At 47.2% G+C, this 19,916-nt stretch overlaps 2 protein-coding genes and 1 pseudogene across 2 annotated transcripts; all 3 read left to right on the forward strand.

Moving 5' to 3' along the window:
• Positions 1 to 11,038: 11,038 nt before the first annotated feature.
• LOC127779000 (dirigent protein 1-like) lies at positions 11,039 to 12,848 on the forward strand. Its single transcript, XM_052305651.1, has 2 exons — positions 11,039 to 11,730; positions 12,549 to 12,848. Exon 1 carries the CDS (start codon positions 11,114 to 11,116, stop codon positions 11,684 to 11,686), a length of 573 nt encoding a protein of 190 aa, XP_052161611.1. The 5' UTR covers positions 11,039 to 11,113; the 3' UTR covers positions 11,687 to 11,730; positions 12,549 to 12,848.
• Positions 12,849 to 15,058: 2,210 nt separating this feature from the next.
• Positions 15,059 to 15,816, forward strand: LOC127779001 (dirigent protein 21-like; annotated as a pseudogene).
• Positions 15,817 to 16,289: 473 nt separating this feature from the next.
• On the forward strand, positions 16,290 to 17,131 carry LOC127778999 (dirigent protein 1-like). The gene has a single exon (XM_052305650.1). It carries the CDS (start codon positions 16,352 to 16,354, stop codon positions 16,985 to 16,987), a length of 636 nt encoding a protein of 211 aa, XP_052161610.1. The 5' UTR covers positions 16,290 to 16,351; the 3' UTR covers positions 16,988 to 17,131.
• The last annotated feature ends 2,785 nt before the right edge of the window (positions 17,132 to 19,916 follow it).

Below are 19,916 nucleotides of genomic sequence, written 5' to 3' on the forward strand. Positions count from 1 at the left end.
GGTAGCCTATCTAACTGTTGTCGACATGTCGGTCTGAAGGTCTGACTCGTAGTCGACAACAGGGTAGTCTTCCTCCTTGAATCCGTGCCCGGCGAGATCAAAGATAGTGCTTTCGTATCTCCTGACGGTATCCGGAGACACCGTAGGGGAATAGCCATGCCTATCCCTGAAGTCGATATCCGGCGGCGTGTCTCGGCGTATATTGGCTTGTATGTTGTATGTTGATTGTCATGGTTCTCCCTGGTGGGTGTCTTCCATGGTCTTCTCTCATGCTGGGTCCCCCCTGTCCTCTTACAATTCCGAAACTCCCTCGATTTGAGCTCTCCATTTTGAGTACAAGCTGTAGTATCTGACCTTGTGCGTGACGAGGACGTCACTCTACTATTGTGGCGCTGGCACGGGAGAGCTGGAAATTTATTTGGGAATAAATCCCGGTGAGACGCGCGGGTGACAGTATACATACGTATAAATTTTGTATTAATAATATAAAGTTTATGTATATGTATACAAAGTATATACAAACATGTATATATAATTTTTATGTGTACCAAAAATCGATGTATACAAAATATACACATATACAAACTTTATATACACGTGTACAAACTTTACATATGCGTATACAAACTTTGTATATGTACATATTAAAAACCGAGAGAAAAACAATACAAATACAAAGTTTATATACGTATGAATAAAAACTTAGTATACACACAAATACAACCTTTGTAATACGTACATCTTTAAAAAAAAAAGGAAAAAACCAAAAATAGAAGAGAAACGAAAAAAACAAAAAAAAACGGAAGATAAACGAAAAAAACAAAACAGAAAAACAGAAGAGAAACGAAAAAAAGGGAAAAATCGCGACTGAAAAACAGAAGAGAAACGGAAAAAAAGGATAAAAATCCTCAGTCGCGGCGCGCCGTCCGCCGCCCTCTCCGCGCGTGACACGTGTCCAGTCGCGCGGGGGACGGCGCGCGCGACTAGCCGCCCATTAGCTTTTTCGGTAGTAAGAACATGTGATCCTCCCCCCCCCCCCCCGCCCCCCGCCTTCCAAGTCACCATCTGCCTTTCGCTTTTTTTGCTTCATCACTTGTTTTCCTGGAGTAATTCCTAGTAAGGTCTCAATTTCATCAACCCATGGCCCCTCTGACTTGCCTATGATAGGCTCACCTTGAATTGGTAAGCCCCATAGACAACTCACATCTTGCAGGCTACCTGACATTCCACTGGTAAGTGGAATGTGTTAGTCTTAGGCCGCCATCGTTCTACTAATGCTCCAATTAGAAATCTGTCTATACTCATTCCAACCATCTGAGCAACTTGATAAAATCCAAGCCTCTTCAATAGCGGCTCACATAAATAATGGAAACAATTTATGTAAAAATTGCACAGTGATACCTGACACTTACACCATCATTAGCCTGCATACATAGGGTAAAAATCAGTCAATCATTTATTTTTTTTTTGGAAACAAGTATATGAAACAAGCTAATGATAACTTACATTTTCCCAGACTTTTGAGATTTTGTGCTGGCAATGGGGCATCCATAGCAGTGCACTGAAACGTTCCGAAACACTTTATTCAGTTTGCTGAATTAAAGTTTGATCTGCATCTAACAAGCCTAGGTCTCCATCACTTCTTGCAGCTGACAGACTTAGCCCATCTTGAGTAGTCCTCATCTTACTAGTTACCATAAAAAAAAATTAATAGAGCATGTCAAACAATTTACAACCAGTATATTTTTTTCTGCAACTCAAAAATAAGGATAGTATGATGATTGGTCCTAACGTAAAACTAAATCATTTTTGCAGAGTATGTGCACACTATTGTCTCCTTAATCATCATGTTACGTTGACAAAACATGAATGAACAGTAGACAAATTAGCTTACAAGCACTTACTACTGACAACGTCCAACAAGGAGACACCCTTCTTCTTTGTGTACGGCTCAGAAGCCATGCTCCCTACCGAGTTACGACATCAGAGTACACGAGTACAGAAGTACTCCGACGAGGATTAGGAGGAACAGCGAAACGACGACGTGAACCTACTCAAGGAACATCGAGAACGGGCAGCCGTCAGGGCAGCTAGCTACCAACAGGCCCTCCGCCGGTATCACGAGAAGCGCATCCGAGCACGCATACTTTCGATCGGCGACTACGTCCTCCGACGAGTTCAAAGCCAAGCAGGGCAGAACAAACTCTCACCCAAATGGGAAGGACCGTACACGATCACACAAGTCTTGCGGCCAGGCGCATTTAAGATTGCAGACGGCGATGGTCGTGAGTTAGCAAATTCTTGGAACATTGACCAATTATGTAAATTCTATGTATAAGTCAATAGTATCCATACATGTAAGACATCTTACAACTTCAATAAAGCCTGTTTTAAAATGCAGATTTCAATCAAAGTGTCCCTTCTTGATGATCCCTTACCCAGACGACACCTAGCGTTGAAACCTATCCTCATGTCGCTTTACGCCGTCTTGACAAGGCCTCCGAGGAACCTAAGGGAACTTCGGCTGGGGACGCCCAGAGCTGATAAGGCCTTGTCGGATCCTTCAGAGACAAAAGACCATATAAGATCTGGTCATGTAAGAGTTCTCACCGTGCGTATTAACCAAGCCGTGTAATCGGAAATGGATTTTTCCAACTTCACGGCTGGGGGCTAGGATCAGTACTTATTCAACTAAGGCAAGTCAAAGGTCCAAGAGCCTTATCTTCCGAGAAGAATTCTCTGACGACAAGGCTGGGGGCTAGGGAGAGTGTATAACTCAAGTGACTAATCGAGGTCGCGAAATGAGAAAACACTCGTACACACCGCATCCAGAGTAAGAAAGCTTAGTTAGATAGATTTCCTTTCTATTTCACAAGTATTTCTTACAGACCACAAAGAATTCCAAAATATATTACACTTTTCTTAAGATGTTTGTCACAGATATACAAGTTCTACCAGGAAGGCCAATGCCAATCCATTGACTGGAAGATTTTCTCCGTTAGCGTGGCCATCGACTTTGCTAGGTTGTCGATCTCCGCGGGAGTCCTCCGAGAACGGGAAAACCCTTCGTGGAGGAACTCGAGGTGTAACTGCAGACGATAATCTCGTATGCACGCCAGCACGTGCCCTCCGGCGTATCGGCTCGATCGACGACACTCCTGCTTCAGAGCCTCGTCGATACGCTTGCCGATGCCTTCAAGCTGAGCACAAGCCCTGTTCAGCCGCGAGATGTAGCCGGCCGCTGACTCCTCGGGATCCCCGTAAGGTATTCGGAGCTTCCTGCAGACAATGGCCATGGTTGTGCAACAACTCCTGACGTACGAGTGAACCACACCTCGCGATCTCGGAGCGCCTCCACAGCCCGGTCCCTCTTCACCTCCAACATAGTCCTCTCAAGTTCGGCGACCTCGAACTTCGTCCTACAGTACTGGATGCGACAGTAGCGATCAGCAAGCGCACTTTCGAGGTCTGCTCGGCAAACAAATACCTAAGTCAAGCTAATCAAGATAGAAGAAACAAAGGAAATGGAAACGACGAGAACCAACCTAAAGGAATCGTCGCCATGCCCATCTCCACGGACAGATCCTGGTCTACGTCATCCTACGGCACATACGGCTCAAGCGCAAGTGCCGGAACGACCACAGGCAATTCAGGCTGCCCGCGCTGCTGGACATCCTCAACGTCGACATCTCTACAAACAACAACAAAGTACTCAGAATCAAAATGCCAAAGAAAACTAAGGTGATAACTGCATACACAACGGCAGTTGGAACCAACGAAAGTTTTACAAGGCGCGATTTGGTTAAGGGGTACAGGCAAATGGCGGCCCTACTCTTCGAAAAGGGGGAGAACGGACTCCCCCAGATCGCCGACTTCCTCCATCACATCCTTGCGCGCGTCGCTAGCCGCCCCATGATCCAAGATCTTCTGGAGATCGAGTTCAGGGTGCGCCAACCTCACGCACGCGAGGACATGACACGACCCGGTGTAGATCCCGTTGGACGTCTCCTCTCCGATCCTGGCCGCGTGCTTGGAGTGGATCGCCTCCATCGCCGTCGCCAGTTCCGCGAGCGAAGTCGTTAGCGAGAACTTGTCGGGATTCGCCGGGATGGTGGTCATGATACCGCACTCCCCGGCGAGCTGGTGCAGACCAGTGTAGGTAACCCGCAGCGAGCCACGGATTTCCGACAAGTTGTTCTCGAGCTCCGACATACGATGCTCAAGCCCCTGCCGTTGTCGCTCGTTGCTGGCCACCAGCTCCCTCATTTTCTGGAGGTCCTTGCGAACCTCTGCCAAATCACGCGTCAGCCTGTCGGCGCGTTCGTTCGCCGACGCCGCCACCGCCGCCCTTGCCTCCGCGATCTCGCGACTTATGCCGCGAGCACCAGCCTCGAGGATGCGCCCCATCTCGACCTGGAGCTCCTCCCAGGTGAGGATGGCAGCCGGCTGTTAACAGTGAAATTTGGTAGGCCCAGAATAATCATAGGCTTAGAGTCAGCATCGGCTTCAGAGTCCTGGGATCAGCCGATGAGAGTTATCAAATTGCCAGTTGTCGGATTCTTATTATATTCGGTTAAGGAAATCAATCTACTAAAGGAAGCTTATCTAGAAGAGTCCGAGTTCAAGGAGGATGCGGCATGGCAGGTGTATCTATTAATTAGGAATAGTTTGTTAGTTTTCCTTTTATCTTTAGGAAAGTGTGTTTAGTGTCCGATAAGGACTTTATCTTTTCCTTTTATCTTTAGGAAAGTTTCTTTCTTGTCCGACAAGAACTTATATCAACCCATGGGTATAAATATGCATACCCGGGGTCTATGTAATCTATCGCTACGATCAATACAATTCGGTTTGCATCGCCACCTTTTACCTTTTCTACTTTATTTTATCGTCCGGCGGGACTTGGCACTTGACGCGGGGCTACATCGGTGTTCGATCTCCGACGAAGGGATAAGTCCAATGTTCCGTCGGTCCAGGCAATTGTATCGTCTACGTCGGCGTCGTTCAAGGCTGCATCAGTACATTCGACCTCTTGGATTACTCTGGTTTGGATAATATATTTGCCTGGCTATTTATCATATGTCTATGTTAATCTAGTCCTAGCATCTCAATTTAGCTCTATCGGCTGTCTCTCGCTTTAGGGTTTCTGCCGGTATCGGCTAAATCACTTTGCTAGATTAGATTAGCCTAGACATCTACCACCCTGAAAATCAGTCAACAGCTTGATTGTCTAGATATTATGTTTCTTTTCATACTTAGTGTTGCATCAGTTAAGTTTGATCTACTAAGTCGTGCTTAGAACCATAATCTCTAGCCTGCTTCTTGATTGCCAATAAGGGTTTCATCGTGGTTTCAGCCGGTGAGTTATCTGGACATTGCATCGGCTCATAAGGATTACATATACATATAAGTTGGATTTAGCCGATGACAACAAAGGCTTCACTGTTTAATCTAATCTTGTGGATTTCATGACATCGGACCTCCAGCCGATGTATGTTTTAACCTTCGGATCAATGCTTATTCTATCATATCAATGCTAGCCGATTGGTTTATACTGGACTATATTATTGTTATATTTTATTATCAGTAGCCAATTGCCTTTATATCATTATCTACATTGGACATATAGCCGACTGCTTAAACCCTATCGCTATCAGCTATTATCGGCATCGGCTGGAACTACTCCATCGGCTTGTTAGCCGATCGGCTGTTTTGATCTACTATTTGCATATCTTGTCAGTTGCAGGATCAAACTGACTGGCACGCCCACATCTCATTAATCTTTGGACCTGCACTGGAGCTAAGCAGATCTCCTAGGCCGGTGTGTTCGATTTTTTTCGTCAACATCGGCGGGCCTTGACCAGCCGCAAGATCGCTGACCGGGTCGCTGGGCGTCACCTCGCGGCTCCTAGGCACGACCACGACCTCGGTCGAGGCCACTGTAGGAGATGCACTAGAGTTCCCTCCAGACCCATCTTGCGTCGCCTTCGCCTGCGCCGCCCTACGAGACAGCCATGTCGGTCATCATAACAAGACAACAGAATCCGATCAAGTAAAGAGCCTCAAATTTCGTCCACTTACTTCTCGCTGAGTGTCACCAGCCTCTGTCGTCGTGGAGGCGGGGGAGACGCATCTGAGGCCTAAGTAAACCGAGTACGACACGAGGGCGACATTCTCCGACTACGTAATCGATAACCAAAAAGGCTTACCGATGGGGTGGGCGTCTTCCGGCGGTTGCCGAGCACGGAGGAAAACTTCCTCCCCTTCCTCGGAACCTTGCCGCCGCTGGTCGTGGCAGCAGCGACGGCAATGGCCGCGTCGGACGCCTCATGTGCAACGCCCTCCTTCAACGAAGCCGCCGCCTGGTGGTCCGCGAGCGGCCCGATGATGTCAGTCAGGGGGAGAGCCTGCACAATATGAAGTCACGATGCGATCTAAGAATTAAAAGGTAAAGGGTTATCGATTACACTCACATTGATTGCGGCTTCGCGCTCAGCCGCCTCTCTCTCGCAAAGAGGGGTGGGGACGTTGCTTGCCGTCGTGGGACCACTAATCATCACCTGGGCAACACGGTGCTCCACGGTTGCGCTGTTCAAACCTATAGATCGAGAACCAAATTTCGATAAGTCAGGAGGAATGCGCATGAAAGGAGAGAAACCCAAAATACAAGAAAAATACCCCAAGGAGAAACCGGGGTCACGTCCTCCGGCCCAGAGTAGTCAAAGGCTGGATAGGCTCGAGCCTGGAGCGGCTGGATCCGTCTACCAATGAAGTCGGCAACGACTTCATACCCCGACAATCCTCGTACTCGGAGGTCATCGATGACATCGATGAAAGATTGGAGGGATGGGGTCAAGGCGGGTTTGGCGGTCCAAGACAGGATCTTGTCTGGTTGCTCCTCAGGAACAATGAAGACTGGATCCGAATCTTCTATCTGAAGATAGAACCACCTCGCCCGCCATTTGCTACGAGAAGAGGGGCACTGGAAAGGGATGTATAGCGACTTCAGGCCATCCCGAAGTCGAAAACCAACACACCCGAATACCTTTTTAGGTTCCATCCAGTGCAACTCGTAGTAGAAGCAGAAGAGGTCAAGAAACGGCTCTACCCCAATGTAGGCCTCACAGAGGTGAGAAAAAATGCTAAGGAAGGCTATGGAGTTGGGGTTCAGATGGAGAAGAGAAAGACCGTAGAAGTTCAATATGAGAAGGAAAAATTCAGAAGGTGGAGGAAGAAAACTACAGAGAATGTAGTCCTCAACCCTAACCATGCGGCCTAGGACGGGTTCAGGTTCAGTACCTCCCGGTTCCCTCTCCATGGTCCCGCGACCGGGGAGAGCGCCCTCCTCCTGCAATTTCTTCAAGGACGCACTGCTGGAGGTGGACTTGTCGAGGTCCATCGCCGTTGGAGATCGCTGGAGAAGAAGCCGAGGCGAGCGAATTAGGGTTTTTTGTGGAAGCGGAGAAGACGAAGAGTGTTTGAAGGCTAGAAAGTTTTCGCAACAGCCGGACTCCAAAATGGATTCCCAAAACTCCCTTAAATAGGCGCACTACCGACGGTGCGAATTCCAAGGAAAGGAGATGGATGGCCGCCGGAAATTTCTAGGTCCGTTGCGCGAGGCGGTTTCTTGGACTTCAATTTAAATTCACTCATAACCGTTGGACTTCGCATGATGTTGTCGACCACTCCTTGTGTCTACGGACCCCACACCGAGATCGACCAGTCGAGAACGACAACAACACCGACATCAGAAGTCGCGATCGGATACACGAGTTCATTTAAGCAGAAGTTGGGGGCTACTGTCAGGGTTACGGATAAGGTATACCCTCTACCCTTGGATGTGCGCTATACGGCAATACGGTATGTCGGTGTATATACGGACGTTCTTTGTACACTCTAAGGAAATCCATCACGAAGTCCACCAATGGAAAGGTTCCTACCCGTATAGGACTGAGTCGTTACTATATCGTGCAGGGTCCGATGTCTCCGAGTCCTACTTGGAGACCGCTTGACTTGCGATATAAAAGGGACCCCCGGGGGACCTAAGGCATCGAATCTGATAGCCAACACAACGACCACAGCCTACGAAGCCGGAAACTACAGGAGCCAAGTCGTCGGGTGATCTAGTCGAATCAACTCGACTACGATCTCGTCGGTACCATCGAGTTCTATTATTCCCTTTGTAATCTGTGGTTATTTCTATATAATCCCATATCAACTGGATTAGGGCTATTACCTGTTCAGGGGCCTGAACCAGTATAATCTTTGTCTCTTGTTTCCTTGATGTCGTACTACGTAGATCCTCGTAACAGCGTACCCCAATACCCTCTATATCCGGTCTACGGGTACCCACCGTCGACAGTATTTTCTTTCAATAATACTCTACTATAAATAAAAAGGAAAAAATTGATAAATAATGTTCATTTCAGTACGTACACGCATGGTGATCGATGTATAATGACCCTGCACCTGCAGCGTTTTACTGACATTACATTAATTCACATTGCGCATGGACAAGTGGAATTAAACATATATCAGAAAGAAACAAGAAATGTCATATATATACTGGTGCGCTAGCTCATTAGGTGCATGGACAATTCCCCCTAGCTAGCTAGCAATGTGTGACTTGGGTTGTGTACGTATCATGCAACATCATTTTTTATATACCTGATTTAATTATTTGTTCTTTAAGCATATATATCAAGTTAATTTGGGTGGTGATGGTGGGAAATTTAACTATTTGCCACTCTTGTGACATGGCAATTAACGATTTGTCACACCGTGTCTATAACATGTGGGCCCTCATGTGTCTATGACATGTGGGCCTAGTGGCAAATCGTTAAGCACCACTCGTAAGAGCGGCAAATAGTTAAAAGCCTCACCGGTAGAAAATTTTGGCTTATCACTGTTGGAATTGTGCTTTATGACCTTAACTAGCGTGGAAATTTACTTGCTCTGTACGATTGGAAACTTAACAGCCCGAAACGGCATATTTGCAAACGAAAAGCGCTCTGCGAATAAAACTTTTATATACTCGTTCTTAGCGACCTAAAAGCAAAGACTGAAAAATAAACTTCGATGAAAATAACCTCAAAATCAGCTTCAAATCTAAGGTTAAAAATTTAAATTTTGGCTGATAAGTATAAACAAAAGCGAAAAGATAAGGTCCTAAAATCTTGTACAGATACGGGGATACTGGCAGATCACAAAAACATACTATTGTTGGGGTTCCTGTCATCTTAGTTTGTGCAAGGTTGCCCCCAAGAATTTTTCAACTATATATTTGGATGGTTGTGATCTTTTAATTTGTACATTTCCTTGTATATTATTCAATGCTAGCTTGGCCAAATATCGAGGACCAAAATAAACTTGAGCCAAATTTCTTGTGTTAAGGAGGAGAGATTGGGTAGAAACCATATATATATATATAATATAGTATATACTGCCATTTTTTCCGTCACTCTTTGTGTTGTTCATATACACCTATCATTGGGCACACTGGTCATATATGCTTAATTTGTACTGGTATTGTATTAATTATGGAGTATTATTTTCAGTGGAAAGAAATTAAATAATATCATGAAATTTCAGTTTGGGTCTGATATGGTTAACCTACCTAACTTGTCCTTTAATTTGCTTTGAATGAGCTGATCGATGTGTTGTCTGAAATTTTTTTTAATAATGGATTTTCATTAATCCGGCCTCTATATCCACGAAAGATATACACGGTCAAAAGGGTACATGAGTATCTAGACTCACACCTCAACAAGGAGGAAAACACACAACCAAAAAACGAAAAGAAAACCAAACAACCTCGGCACATCCTGCTTCTCTGCGTCCTGCCATATCCTTCTGAAACAGCCAGATTTGACAAGTGGAAGTCATCTAGTAGTCGCCGCCCCTAGTGCACCATCGATGCAAACATTCATTGGTGCGATCTTTATCTGTTTCAAATAAGCTGATGCCACACGCTGCCAGTTAGCCTACTTTCAACCATCGTCATTCGTCGTTTAGCCGGAACTAGCCAACCATATACGAACTGACGGAATCGGCTTCCACTTCATCGGATTCACAGTGCTCAGACTGCCGTTGTCCTGGGCCGTCGGCGCCGATGAGAGCCGCCGCCGTCCCGTAGTAGCCCCTAGGGCCGCCGGCGCCGACGGGAGCCGCCGCCATCCTATGCCACCGCAGCCCGTAGGGCCACTGGCGCCGACGGGAGCTATCGCGCCGCCGTCCTCCGCTGCAGCCCCTATTGCCACTGGCGCCAACGGGAACTGTCGTCGCCCCAAGGGTCGCCAACGCCGACGGGAGCCGCCCGGGCCACTACTGCCCCTAGGGCTGCCGCCACCATTGGGCCACCGCTGTGCTTCGTTGCCCCTACCGTCGTCCAGAGGGACTCCATTACTGACGCCTTGCCGGTCCCCACCGTCCTCCCGACCACCTCCGGCCATCCCCAACCCACAGGGCCAGGTGCAGGCCTGGCTGCCTCTGGCCGCCACTGCTGCACCTTTGCCTCCCACCTCCCCACCGCCGTTGTGCTAGCCACCGTGCAGATGTCAGTCAGATTAGCGATGATAAGGCTAGATCTACCGCCGCCAGATCTGGCTGGGAGAGAGAGAGAGACGCGTGGGGAAGAGGAAGAAACGCGTGGGAGAGCAAGCGCCGGTCCCATCGATAGAATGGTCAGTAATTGAAGGGTTAATGGTCAGTGGGGGAGCAAGCGTCATGTGTGTTGTCTGAAATGATTGGAGAGTGGAGACTATAAGAGCAAGTTCAATAATATAGCCAACTACTAGCTCTAATTCATCTATAGCCAATCTAATAGCTCATTCATACAATAATTACATACTACACTATTAATATCTGGTCCCACCTGTCATTCACACACTGTATCTTGGAGTCCGTGCTACAGCTGGTTACAAATCTGTAGCCCGCTGCCCTTCTCTTTTCTTATGTATCTTCTTAGAATATATTTGCAGCTGGCTTTATAGCCTACTATTGTACCTGCTATAACAAGCTCTGCTAGGGAGGAGCAGCCAATGCGAGCGAATTTCTCCATCTCCTCGATCAGGCTCAGGCTGCACTGCAGGCAGAGTCGTCAGAGACACAAATTAAAATGGCCAGGTCTGCCAAGCTCCTCCTCCTCCTCGCTGTCATATATATCCTCGCCGCCGCGTTCGTGGTGCCGGCCTCCGCGGCGCGGCGGAGGGCGGTGCGGCTGCAGTTGTACATGCACGACATCGCCGGGGTGACGGCCGTGCAGGTGGTGAAGGGCACGGGGCCTCTGCACCCGTCCATGCCGCCGGGAAACAGGCACTTCGGCGACACGACGGTGATGGACGACCTCCTCACCGAGGGCCCCAGCCTCGAGTCCAGCCCCGTCGGCCGCGCCCAGGGCTCCTACGTCCTCGCCGGCCTCGTCGACCCCGTCGTCGTGGTCACCGCCACCTTCAAGCTCACCCACGGGCCCTACAACGGGAGCACCCTCGTCATCGCCGGCCGCGACGAGGTCCTTGCGGAGGTGAGGGAACTGGCGGTGGTCGGCGGGACGGGGAAGCTCCGGCGAGCGTCCGGGCACGTGCTGTGGAGGACGCTGGAGGTGTTGGAGGGGGCGCACTATGTGCTGGAGCTGGACGTGTGCGCCTCACTGCCCGCTACTGCTGCTGCATCTGCTTTTGCTACCAATTAAACGACGTCACCCTCACCCCCTCCTCCTCATGCTGCAACCTGCAGGTAAAATTAATTTAATAATCCTTGCTACTTTTGCTAGCTTTTCTACGAATTTTATTTCGTTTGTGTTTCAAAATTAAATGCATATGTTCAAGCAATTAATAGGAGTAGATATGATGGACAACTCTCATTTCTTAATTATTCGGTACTTGAATTTTTTTTAAAAGCTCATCAGAGCTACAACCAATTATTAGAAAGTATCACTCAAACAAAGAGTAGTTTAAAATGAAATTAAACACACCCAACAAAATAAAAGACCAAACCAAGATAAGGAGTACACATTTATTGAAGTTTATTTGTGAATCTACATCCATAGTTTGCAAAAGGTTGCATAACTGTCATCTCAAGCCTACGACATGTAACCTTCATAAGTTCTCCATCATCTTCACACTTTTACAGCTGTGCTCAACACTGAAACCAATATGTTGTCCTGAAAATTACCTGCAAATATGAGATAGATGGTGATTTGTCAAATATCATATCATTCCTACTCCACAGAGCCCAACATATGGCAGATGCTTCTACAAGTATGAGTTTACTCTTCATCTTGTCAACCCTCAGAAGCCAATTATCAAACATATTACATATGGTTCCAGTATTACATATTATACTTGAATTATATGTCTTAAAATTAATTTATTAGCAAAATAGCATGCTTGTCAAATCAGTACCATCAACGTTAAACAAAAATGCATCTTGTGCAATGCAAATCCAAATCACTACTACTATATTACCCGGGCCCGTGTCTGCATTATTCAATTCGTCTGAATTAATTTGCTTGCTTGTACTCACTCTACTTATCTTGCTGGTGTTAATTTTAGTTGGGAATGGAGAGGAAGATTAATAGTATGATGACTTGAGAGAAGGACCATATATACCTCTGAATCTCTGATGATGGGAAATTAAGAGTTCCAGGATCACGTCTCGTCGACTACCTATGGCGTGACTCATCGTCTCATGCTCATAGTGGCTATGGATACTACTACTACAATAATCCATTTGGCCACACAATTTGTCACAATGCCCTTAATCATTGTGCTTTTCAATAATTAACATATTTCATGTTATGAATAATACTCCCTCCGTATTTTAATTTATGACGTCGTTGACTTTTTTGCCAACGTTTGACCATTCGTTTTATTCAAATTTTCTGTGAAAATATGAAAATATTTATGTCATTTTTAAAGAATATTTGATGATGAATCAAGTCACAATAAAATAAATGATAATTACATTTTTTTTTAAATAAGACAAATGGTCAAACATTGAATGAAAAGTCAACGGCGTCTCAGCGTCGATTCAAAGACCGATATCGATGCAGTTTATGCGTTCTCAACTGAAACAATGATGAATGTTCGTACATATGGGAAACGATTCTAAATTTTTTAGGGGCATTCCCTCATTCTTAACATCTCACTCAAATAGTTATAATTATTTAAAAAAAATGAATATGATATATCATTTCACGAACCTACAAATTTAACTTCTATATATTGCGAAATAAAAACAAATTTAACTTTAAATATGTGTCAACAAGTTGGAGTTTAATTTTTTTTTGCAACTTTTAGATGTCGTGTTTTAACTTCCATGTTTCTATAATGATATATCATATATTAATATATTTTTATTTAATTTTTTCATAACCATGTAGACGGCACGTGAGAAACGAGGAGACATGTTCTCGAGAGTTTAAAAGCCCTTCTCATGTGTGACTCGTAGAGTGTTGTAGAGTACTGGATGACGCGTGTGTTTGCCCCTTGCAACACTCGAGATTTCAAGAATCTTATCATGGCTATCATTTTTTTGCAAATCTTTAATATAAGAATTGGCACTGGTTCATCGCTCTTGGATGTTCGATTTCAAGCGCTTATGACCGGATTCAGCTGTCTGAGCAAGAGCCCCAAGCCAGTGCACCATCCAAACACACCCCCAAATCTTTTAAGATAAAGATAAAGTTTATGTATCATATATCCGTGTGTGGTGACTGCAGTTACTCTTTGGACCAAGAGTAAATCAAACATAAACAACAACTCAAAATATATGCAACACTTTGCTATATTTATATGGGTTAAATGGATCATGCCATTGCAAATTTACCGTATTAGAAAAATACCACTACTATTCACGATATCGGATAGGTGTCACTGGAATTTTATAAAATTAAATCCATGCCATCACTGTCACATTTTCCATCACACTCTCCTTCCTTCTCTTATTTTCTTTTCCTTTCCTTCTTCCCCATCGGCTAGCCGCGCCAGCTTCTCCTCCCTGGAGCTCCTCGTCGGACCCCCGCCACGCTCGCTACCTCATCGGAGCTCCTCTTCACAGTGGCCCGTCTTTGTCGCTCATGGCGACGATGCCATCAACACGTCGTGGATGGGTGGTGATGCTTCTCGTCGGTGATGGACGGCAACAACATTGTCTCATTGATAACTACTACCTGGATCTGGAGGACAAGGCAGTGGTGGTGATGAGCGGAGTAGGCGCGCCGAACATCGTTGAATCTGGCCGCTGCGCTGGCCACCCCATGCTCCACTCCGACGAGATAGCTTCGTGTTGGCCAACGCGTTGTCGGGGCTGAGGACGGTGACGAGGAATGGAAGGAGCTCAAAAGGAGGCGAGGGAGAAGAGAGGCGCGTCAAAGAGATATAGGGAAGAGAGAAGAGGGAAGGATAGAGGAAAATGATGAAACAGACATGTGGAGATGAAAAACATGACGGCGATGGCATTGATCTAACTTTACAAAGTTCCAGTAGCACCCAGCCGATATCGCGAATAATAGGGGTATTTTTCTAATACGGTAAAATTACAATGGCATGGATCCAATTGATCCTATTAAACCTTGTCATAAACATTACTAGTAAACTATATCTATAAACACAAAGCACCTCTTGGTTCGTGGTGACGGAGGGTTTTTTTTTCTTTTCCTGGTTACAATCTTTCATGATGCAAGCCAAATAATTTTTTCTATTCTGTCCAATGAATTATCATGTTGTCTGGTGCTGATCGTTAAAAAAAAACCACGTATGTGTGCATATATCTCTTTAAATAAATTGGACAGATGTAATTTAATATTATATACAGACATAAATGTATAAATATATGATATTTATGACAAGATTTAGTCCAGTGGATATCTATATCAAAGAAAGCATGCGTATCCTCTGTTTTTAATGAGCTACCAGCATGTATATCATTTGTGTTTTAATGAGGTGATCTGCACCTGAAGGAGACTTTAATCATCCAGAAGGATACAACTAAATTAAATGGTTGGACTCCTCATGTTGAAGATATACTAGTACAGTACTACTATATAGGAGTAATAGGCAAGCAGCGATGGTGCATTCATCGAAACCATCCAGCGAGCAGAGCAGCTAACAGCAATGGCCATCATCTCCATTGCCCATCTCCTCGCCGCCGTAGCTCTCGTCCTCGCGGTGGCGGTGCCGGCCTCGGCCTCGGCCGGTGGGCTCCCGGTGCGGCTGCGGTTGTACATGCACGACATCACCGGCGGGCCGGGGCAGACGGCCGTGCAGGTGGTGAACGGCACCGGGCCGCTGCACCCGGCCATGCCGCCGGGCAGCCACTTCGGCGACACCATGGTGGTGACGACCTCCTCACCGACGTGGACTCCTCCATGGCCGTCGGCCGCGCGCAGGGCTCCTACACGCTGGCGCGCCTGCGCGCCCCCGTGTTTGTGGTCTCCATCACCCTCGTCCTCACCGACGGGCCCTACAAGGGGAGCACCATCCTCATCGCCGGCCGCGACGACATCTCCGAGGAGGTCAGGGAGCTGGCAGTGGTGGGCGGGACGGGCAAGCTCCGGCGAGCCACCGGGCACGTGCTGTGGACGACGGCGAGGCGGGAGTCGCCGGTGCACATGGTGCTGGAGCTGGACGTGTACGCGTGGGTGCCCGCGTCATCTTCTCCGGCTCGCCGTTGGTCTTGATCGTCACTGCTGCGTGGCACAAACGTCGTCACGGCTGATGTTGACGACGCTGATTGTTATTTCTAATTATTACTTTACTACTCGAGTTGGCTGTGCATTTGTCGCAACCGCAACAAATATTTTCCTTCAATAATAAACAAAAGGACAAAATGATTGATCGATAAATGTTTCATTTCATTTCAGTACACGCATTGGCGGGAGAAAATAGACATTTAGCCACATCCAAAACACGGTTTCACTAGAATGCCATCCCGAAAACGCGTTCCATCGAGGAGGACGAGGAGAAAGACGGTGAACTACTCGTGGTGGACATGGAGATGGCCAGCGAGGATGAGCTCCTCTCCCTCAATGGCGGCGGCAGAGAACATGAAGGGCAATTTTGTCTCATCACCCGGTGGAGAAGCGAAAATGATTTCGAAAATGCACAAAAGGCCAAAATGGCAAAGTGGCAGTGAGCACGCGCTTCATATTAGCATTTTAGCGAAACACGTTTTTGAGATGTCATTATAGTGAAACCGTGTTTGAACGTGACTAAATGTCCATTTTCTCCATTGGCGATCGATATATAATGACCCTGCACCTGCAGCTTTAAAACATTCGTAAGAATTCGTCCTGCAGCTATATATATAATTGCATCTCCATTTTTCGTCTTGTGAGTGAACCAAACATAAAGAGATGGGTAGCTCCAGTGCTCCAGAGCACCGTCGGCAGCTTGTCGCCGCCGTGGCTCTGATCCTCGCCGTCGCGGCCGCCGTGGCACCGCTGGCCGAGGCGCGTCGGAAGACGGTGCGGCTGCGGGTGTACATGCACGACATCGTGGGCGGGGCGGGGCAGACGTCGGTGGTGGTGGTGAAGGGGCCGGGGCCGGCGAACCCGTCCATGTCGCCGGGGAACAACTTCGGGGACACGGTGATCATCGACGACGTGGTGACGGAGGGCCCAAGCCTGGCGTCCAGGGAGGTTGGGCGGGCGCAGGGGACGTACATGCTGGCGTCCATGGCGAGGCCGGTGTTCATCGTCGACATCACGCTGGTGCTCACCGACGGGCCATACAACGGGAGCACCATCGTCGTCGCCGGCCGCGACGACACCTCCGAGGAGATCAGGGAGCTGGCGGTGGTCGGCGGCAGCGGCATGCTCCGGCGAGCGTCCGGGCACGTGCTGTGGAGGACGGCCAAGGTGGAATCCAAGCTGCACGCCGTGCTGGAGCTCGACGTGCACGCCTCGGTGCCTGCTGCTGCTGTTGCTCCCAGTGGTAGTGGTAGTGGTAGCCATGGCCATCCATTGTTGGTGACCTCTGCCTCAGAGTAGACCACTCACAAGCGAACTAATAATGCAGCACAACCACCTTTTAGGTGTGCATTTATCCTTTTGTCCTTTTTTTTTCTAAAATTATCTGCAATATCTTTTTTTTTGGACAATGAATTGCACACAATAATCAACATCGTTCATATATATACTGTGCCACCACGATCATCATCTATTTCAATTAGTCACTTGATGTTGTTGATATTGGCTCGCTGATCATCATTATCATCATCCTTCAACAAAGTCCCAAAATATCCAAAAGAGAACAAAAGCACACATTCAGTGTCCTGCAGTTCGCACAGCAATGCGATTATTGTACAGGGCTTTCAATTTCGATTTCATCCAAAATTTCGGTCATTTTTGTAGAACCAAAATTTCGTGATTTTTGGCACCTTTTGGATTTAATTTTTTTTTAAAAAAATAACATAATTTAACCGAATTTGACTAAATTTTCACTAAATTCACAAAAAATTGAGTAAAACTGAAAATTTCTGTCGAGATAATCACTTGCCCGGGGGAGGAGGGGCTTCCAAAATTTCGAACCAAAATTGTACACTGTTATTGTACAACCTCACTTCTCCTTAGTCGACCTACAGGGAATTTTTTTCAGAGGGATCGACAAATTAATTAAGGATGAATGAATTATGTAAGGCATGCAGTCTCAAACAGAACACTTGTGTATACGGTAGGACACCTCTTAGTAAAGTCGCAAAGCAAATCATTTTTCACCAAATAATCGATATTCTTCACCAATGGATCCGTGGGAATCGGTAAATAGCCAAATAATTTGGAGGGTGACCTGTCAATAGCCAACAAATTAAAGGATGGAATGATATCCTACTGTCGAAAGAAGACCAAAGAGGAAAAGCTTCGAACTTTTTGCCGTCTGATCCATCATCCATGTTAAGCCTTGTTTAGTTCGCGAAAAGAAAATTTTTCGGTGTCACATTGGACGTTTGACCGGATGTTAGAAGGGGTTTTTGGACACGAATGAAAAAACTAATTTTATAATTCGCCTTGAAACCACGAGATTTATTTACGATAAATACAATGGTATAATCGAATTGTAGATCGGATAAATAGTTTAGGAGAAAAAATGCTTAAGTTTTGCTAAAGTTGGACATGCATGAATAGTAAGAGTTAGAGGAGAAAAGAGAAAATAAGGGCATTCACATTTCACAGTGCGTCAGTCTCATATGACTATATGAGGAGCCTCAGTGTGCCATGTACGCTAGAGTTACGAGTCCCAAATTTGAATTCTTCATAGTGCAAGTGGCTCTACAAGTGGCTTCAATTTCGTATTTCAGCCACTGGTACGTTTTGTTTCAGTTCTCATATTTTCTTTAATTTGTGTGGAGATCAAAAATTTACACTCAACAACCTTGAATCCAAAAAAGAATATAAAATCCAACCCTACCCCTCTCTCCATTATCCTCACGCCCACTACCTCTCTTTCCCTCACGCCGGCGCCCGCGACTGGCGCCTCTCCTCCCCATTGCCAGCCCCCCACTACCCACGTCGTCGTCAGCGGAGGACCCCGAGGCAAGTCTCGTCGAGTGGCCTCACGCGACGGCACATATTGAGCCTAGCGCGGTCGGTGAGCTCCCAGCTGCGGATCGAGGCTGGCCTCACCGGCAGGTGTGGATCGAGGCTAGGCGCGACCGGTGAGCAAGCTGAGGCCGGCTTCCCCAACCCCTCAGCCGGCTTATCCTTCCCCTCCCCATCACCGGCGCCTTCCCTTCCCCCTCCGGTGACGACCTTGAGGCTGGCCATGGAGCTTCGACGGCAACTAGATCGGGGCGCCAGCGTGCTGCGGCCGTCCTGTCTTTGTTGCGAGCGTCCTCCGCTCGCAGGTGCGAATCGATGCTAGGCACGGCCGGCGAGCAAGCCGAGGCCGTCTTCGCCAACCCCTCCGCCGGCTTATCCTTCCCCTCCCTATCGCCGCCGCCTTTCCCTCCTCCTCCGGCGACGACCTCGAGGCTGGCCATGGGGCTTCGACGGCAACTAGATCGTGGCACCAGCGCGTTGTGGCCTTCCTGTCCTCGTCGCGAGCGTCCACTGCTGGCAGCCTCCAGATCAAGGCGGCGGAGGAGAGGGAGATGGCGACGAGGACGATGGTGAGCAACGAGGGATGGCGACGAGACCCGCGGTGGCGCGGAGCCGAGGGGCGCGACCTTCTTTGCAGTGTGGAGAGGGGCACAACGGCAAGCTTCTTGCCATGGTGTGGAACTGGAAGACGACGTACGACGGGCTCCCGCCGTGACGAGCTTCCTTTCCTCCATCTCCCTTCTCCCTCTATCTCTTTCTAGGTGACGCGGACAACGATGTCGCGAAACGAAGCCACGCCCCCCACAACACGTCTCTGCCTTCTCTCCCCACGCCAACAACCCTTGAACAGGCTAAAGAACGAGAGACCATCTTTGATCACGTGGTCCTCAATTTTATGGGCATAAAAATACCGATGTGGCTAGTTCGGACTGAACGATAGCACGATGCACCGTAAATGCCCTAATGCATAGTAGCAGTATGCAATGCTAGGGGCACAGGGGCAGCAGCGCTAGCGAGAGGAGGCTAATTTTTCAATCGCTGGATCGGGCGCCCATCCCGAATCATTTTCAAAAAAAAAAAAAAAATCGAGCATGCGTGCGGGAGTCAAAACTCACAATGCTTTGGGAATGGGGGACATGTTGCTCTACGTACGGCTCGTCTTATGAGTTACAGTTAGGTACATCCAATTTATATAATATAATTACAAAATAAGTATAATTATATATATTACAAGTTCGCTATAACTGTACTATATTTATCTTCCGGTGTCCAAAAAACCTATACTATATTTATATTTGAAAGATTTAAAGGAGTTTTCTATAAAAAAAAGTAATGCATATAAGTCATATCAAAGAATTTTAGGAGCTTTTATAATATGATGCTG

This window comes from Oryza glaberrima, chromosome 7, assembly GCF_000147395.1.
Source record: "Oryza glaberrima chromosome 7, OglaRS2, whole genome shotgun sequence".
Lineage (NCBI taxonomy): Eukaryota > Viridiplantae > Streptophyta > Magnoliopsida > Poales > Poaceae > Oryza > Oryza glaberrima.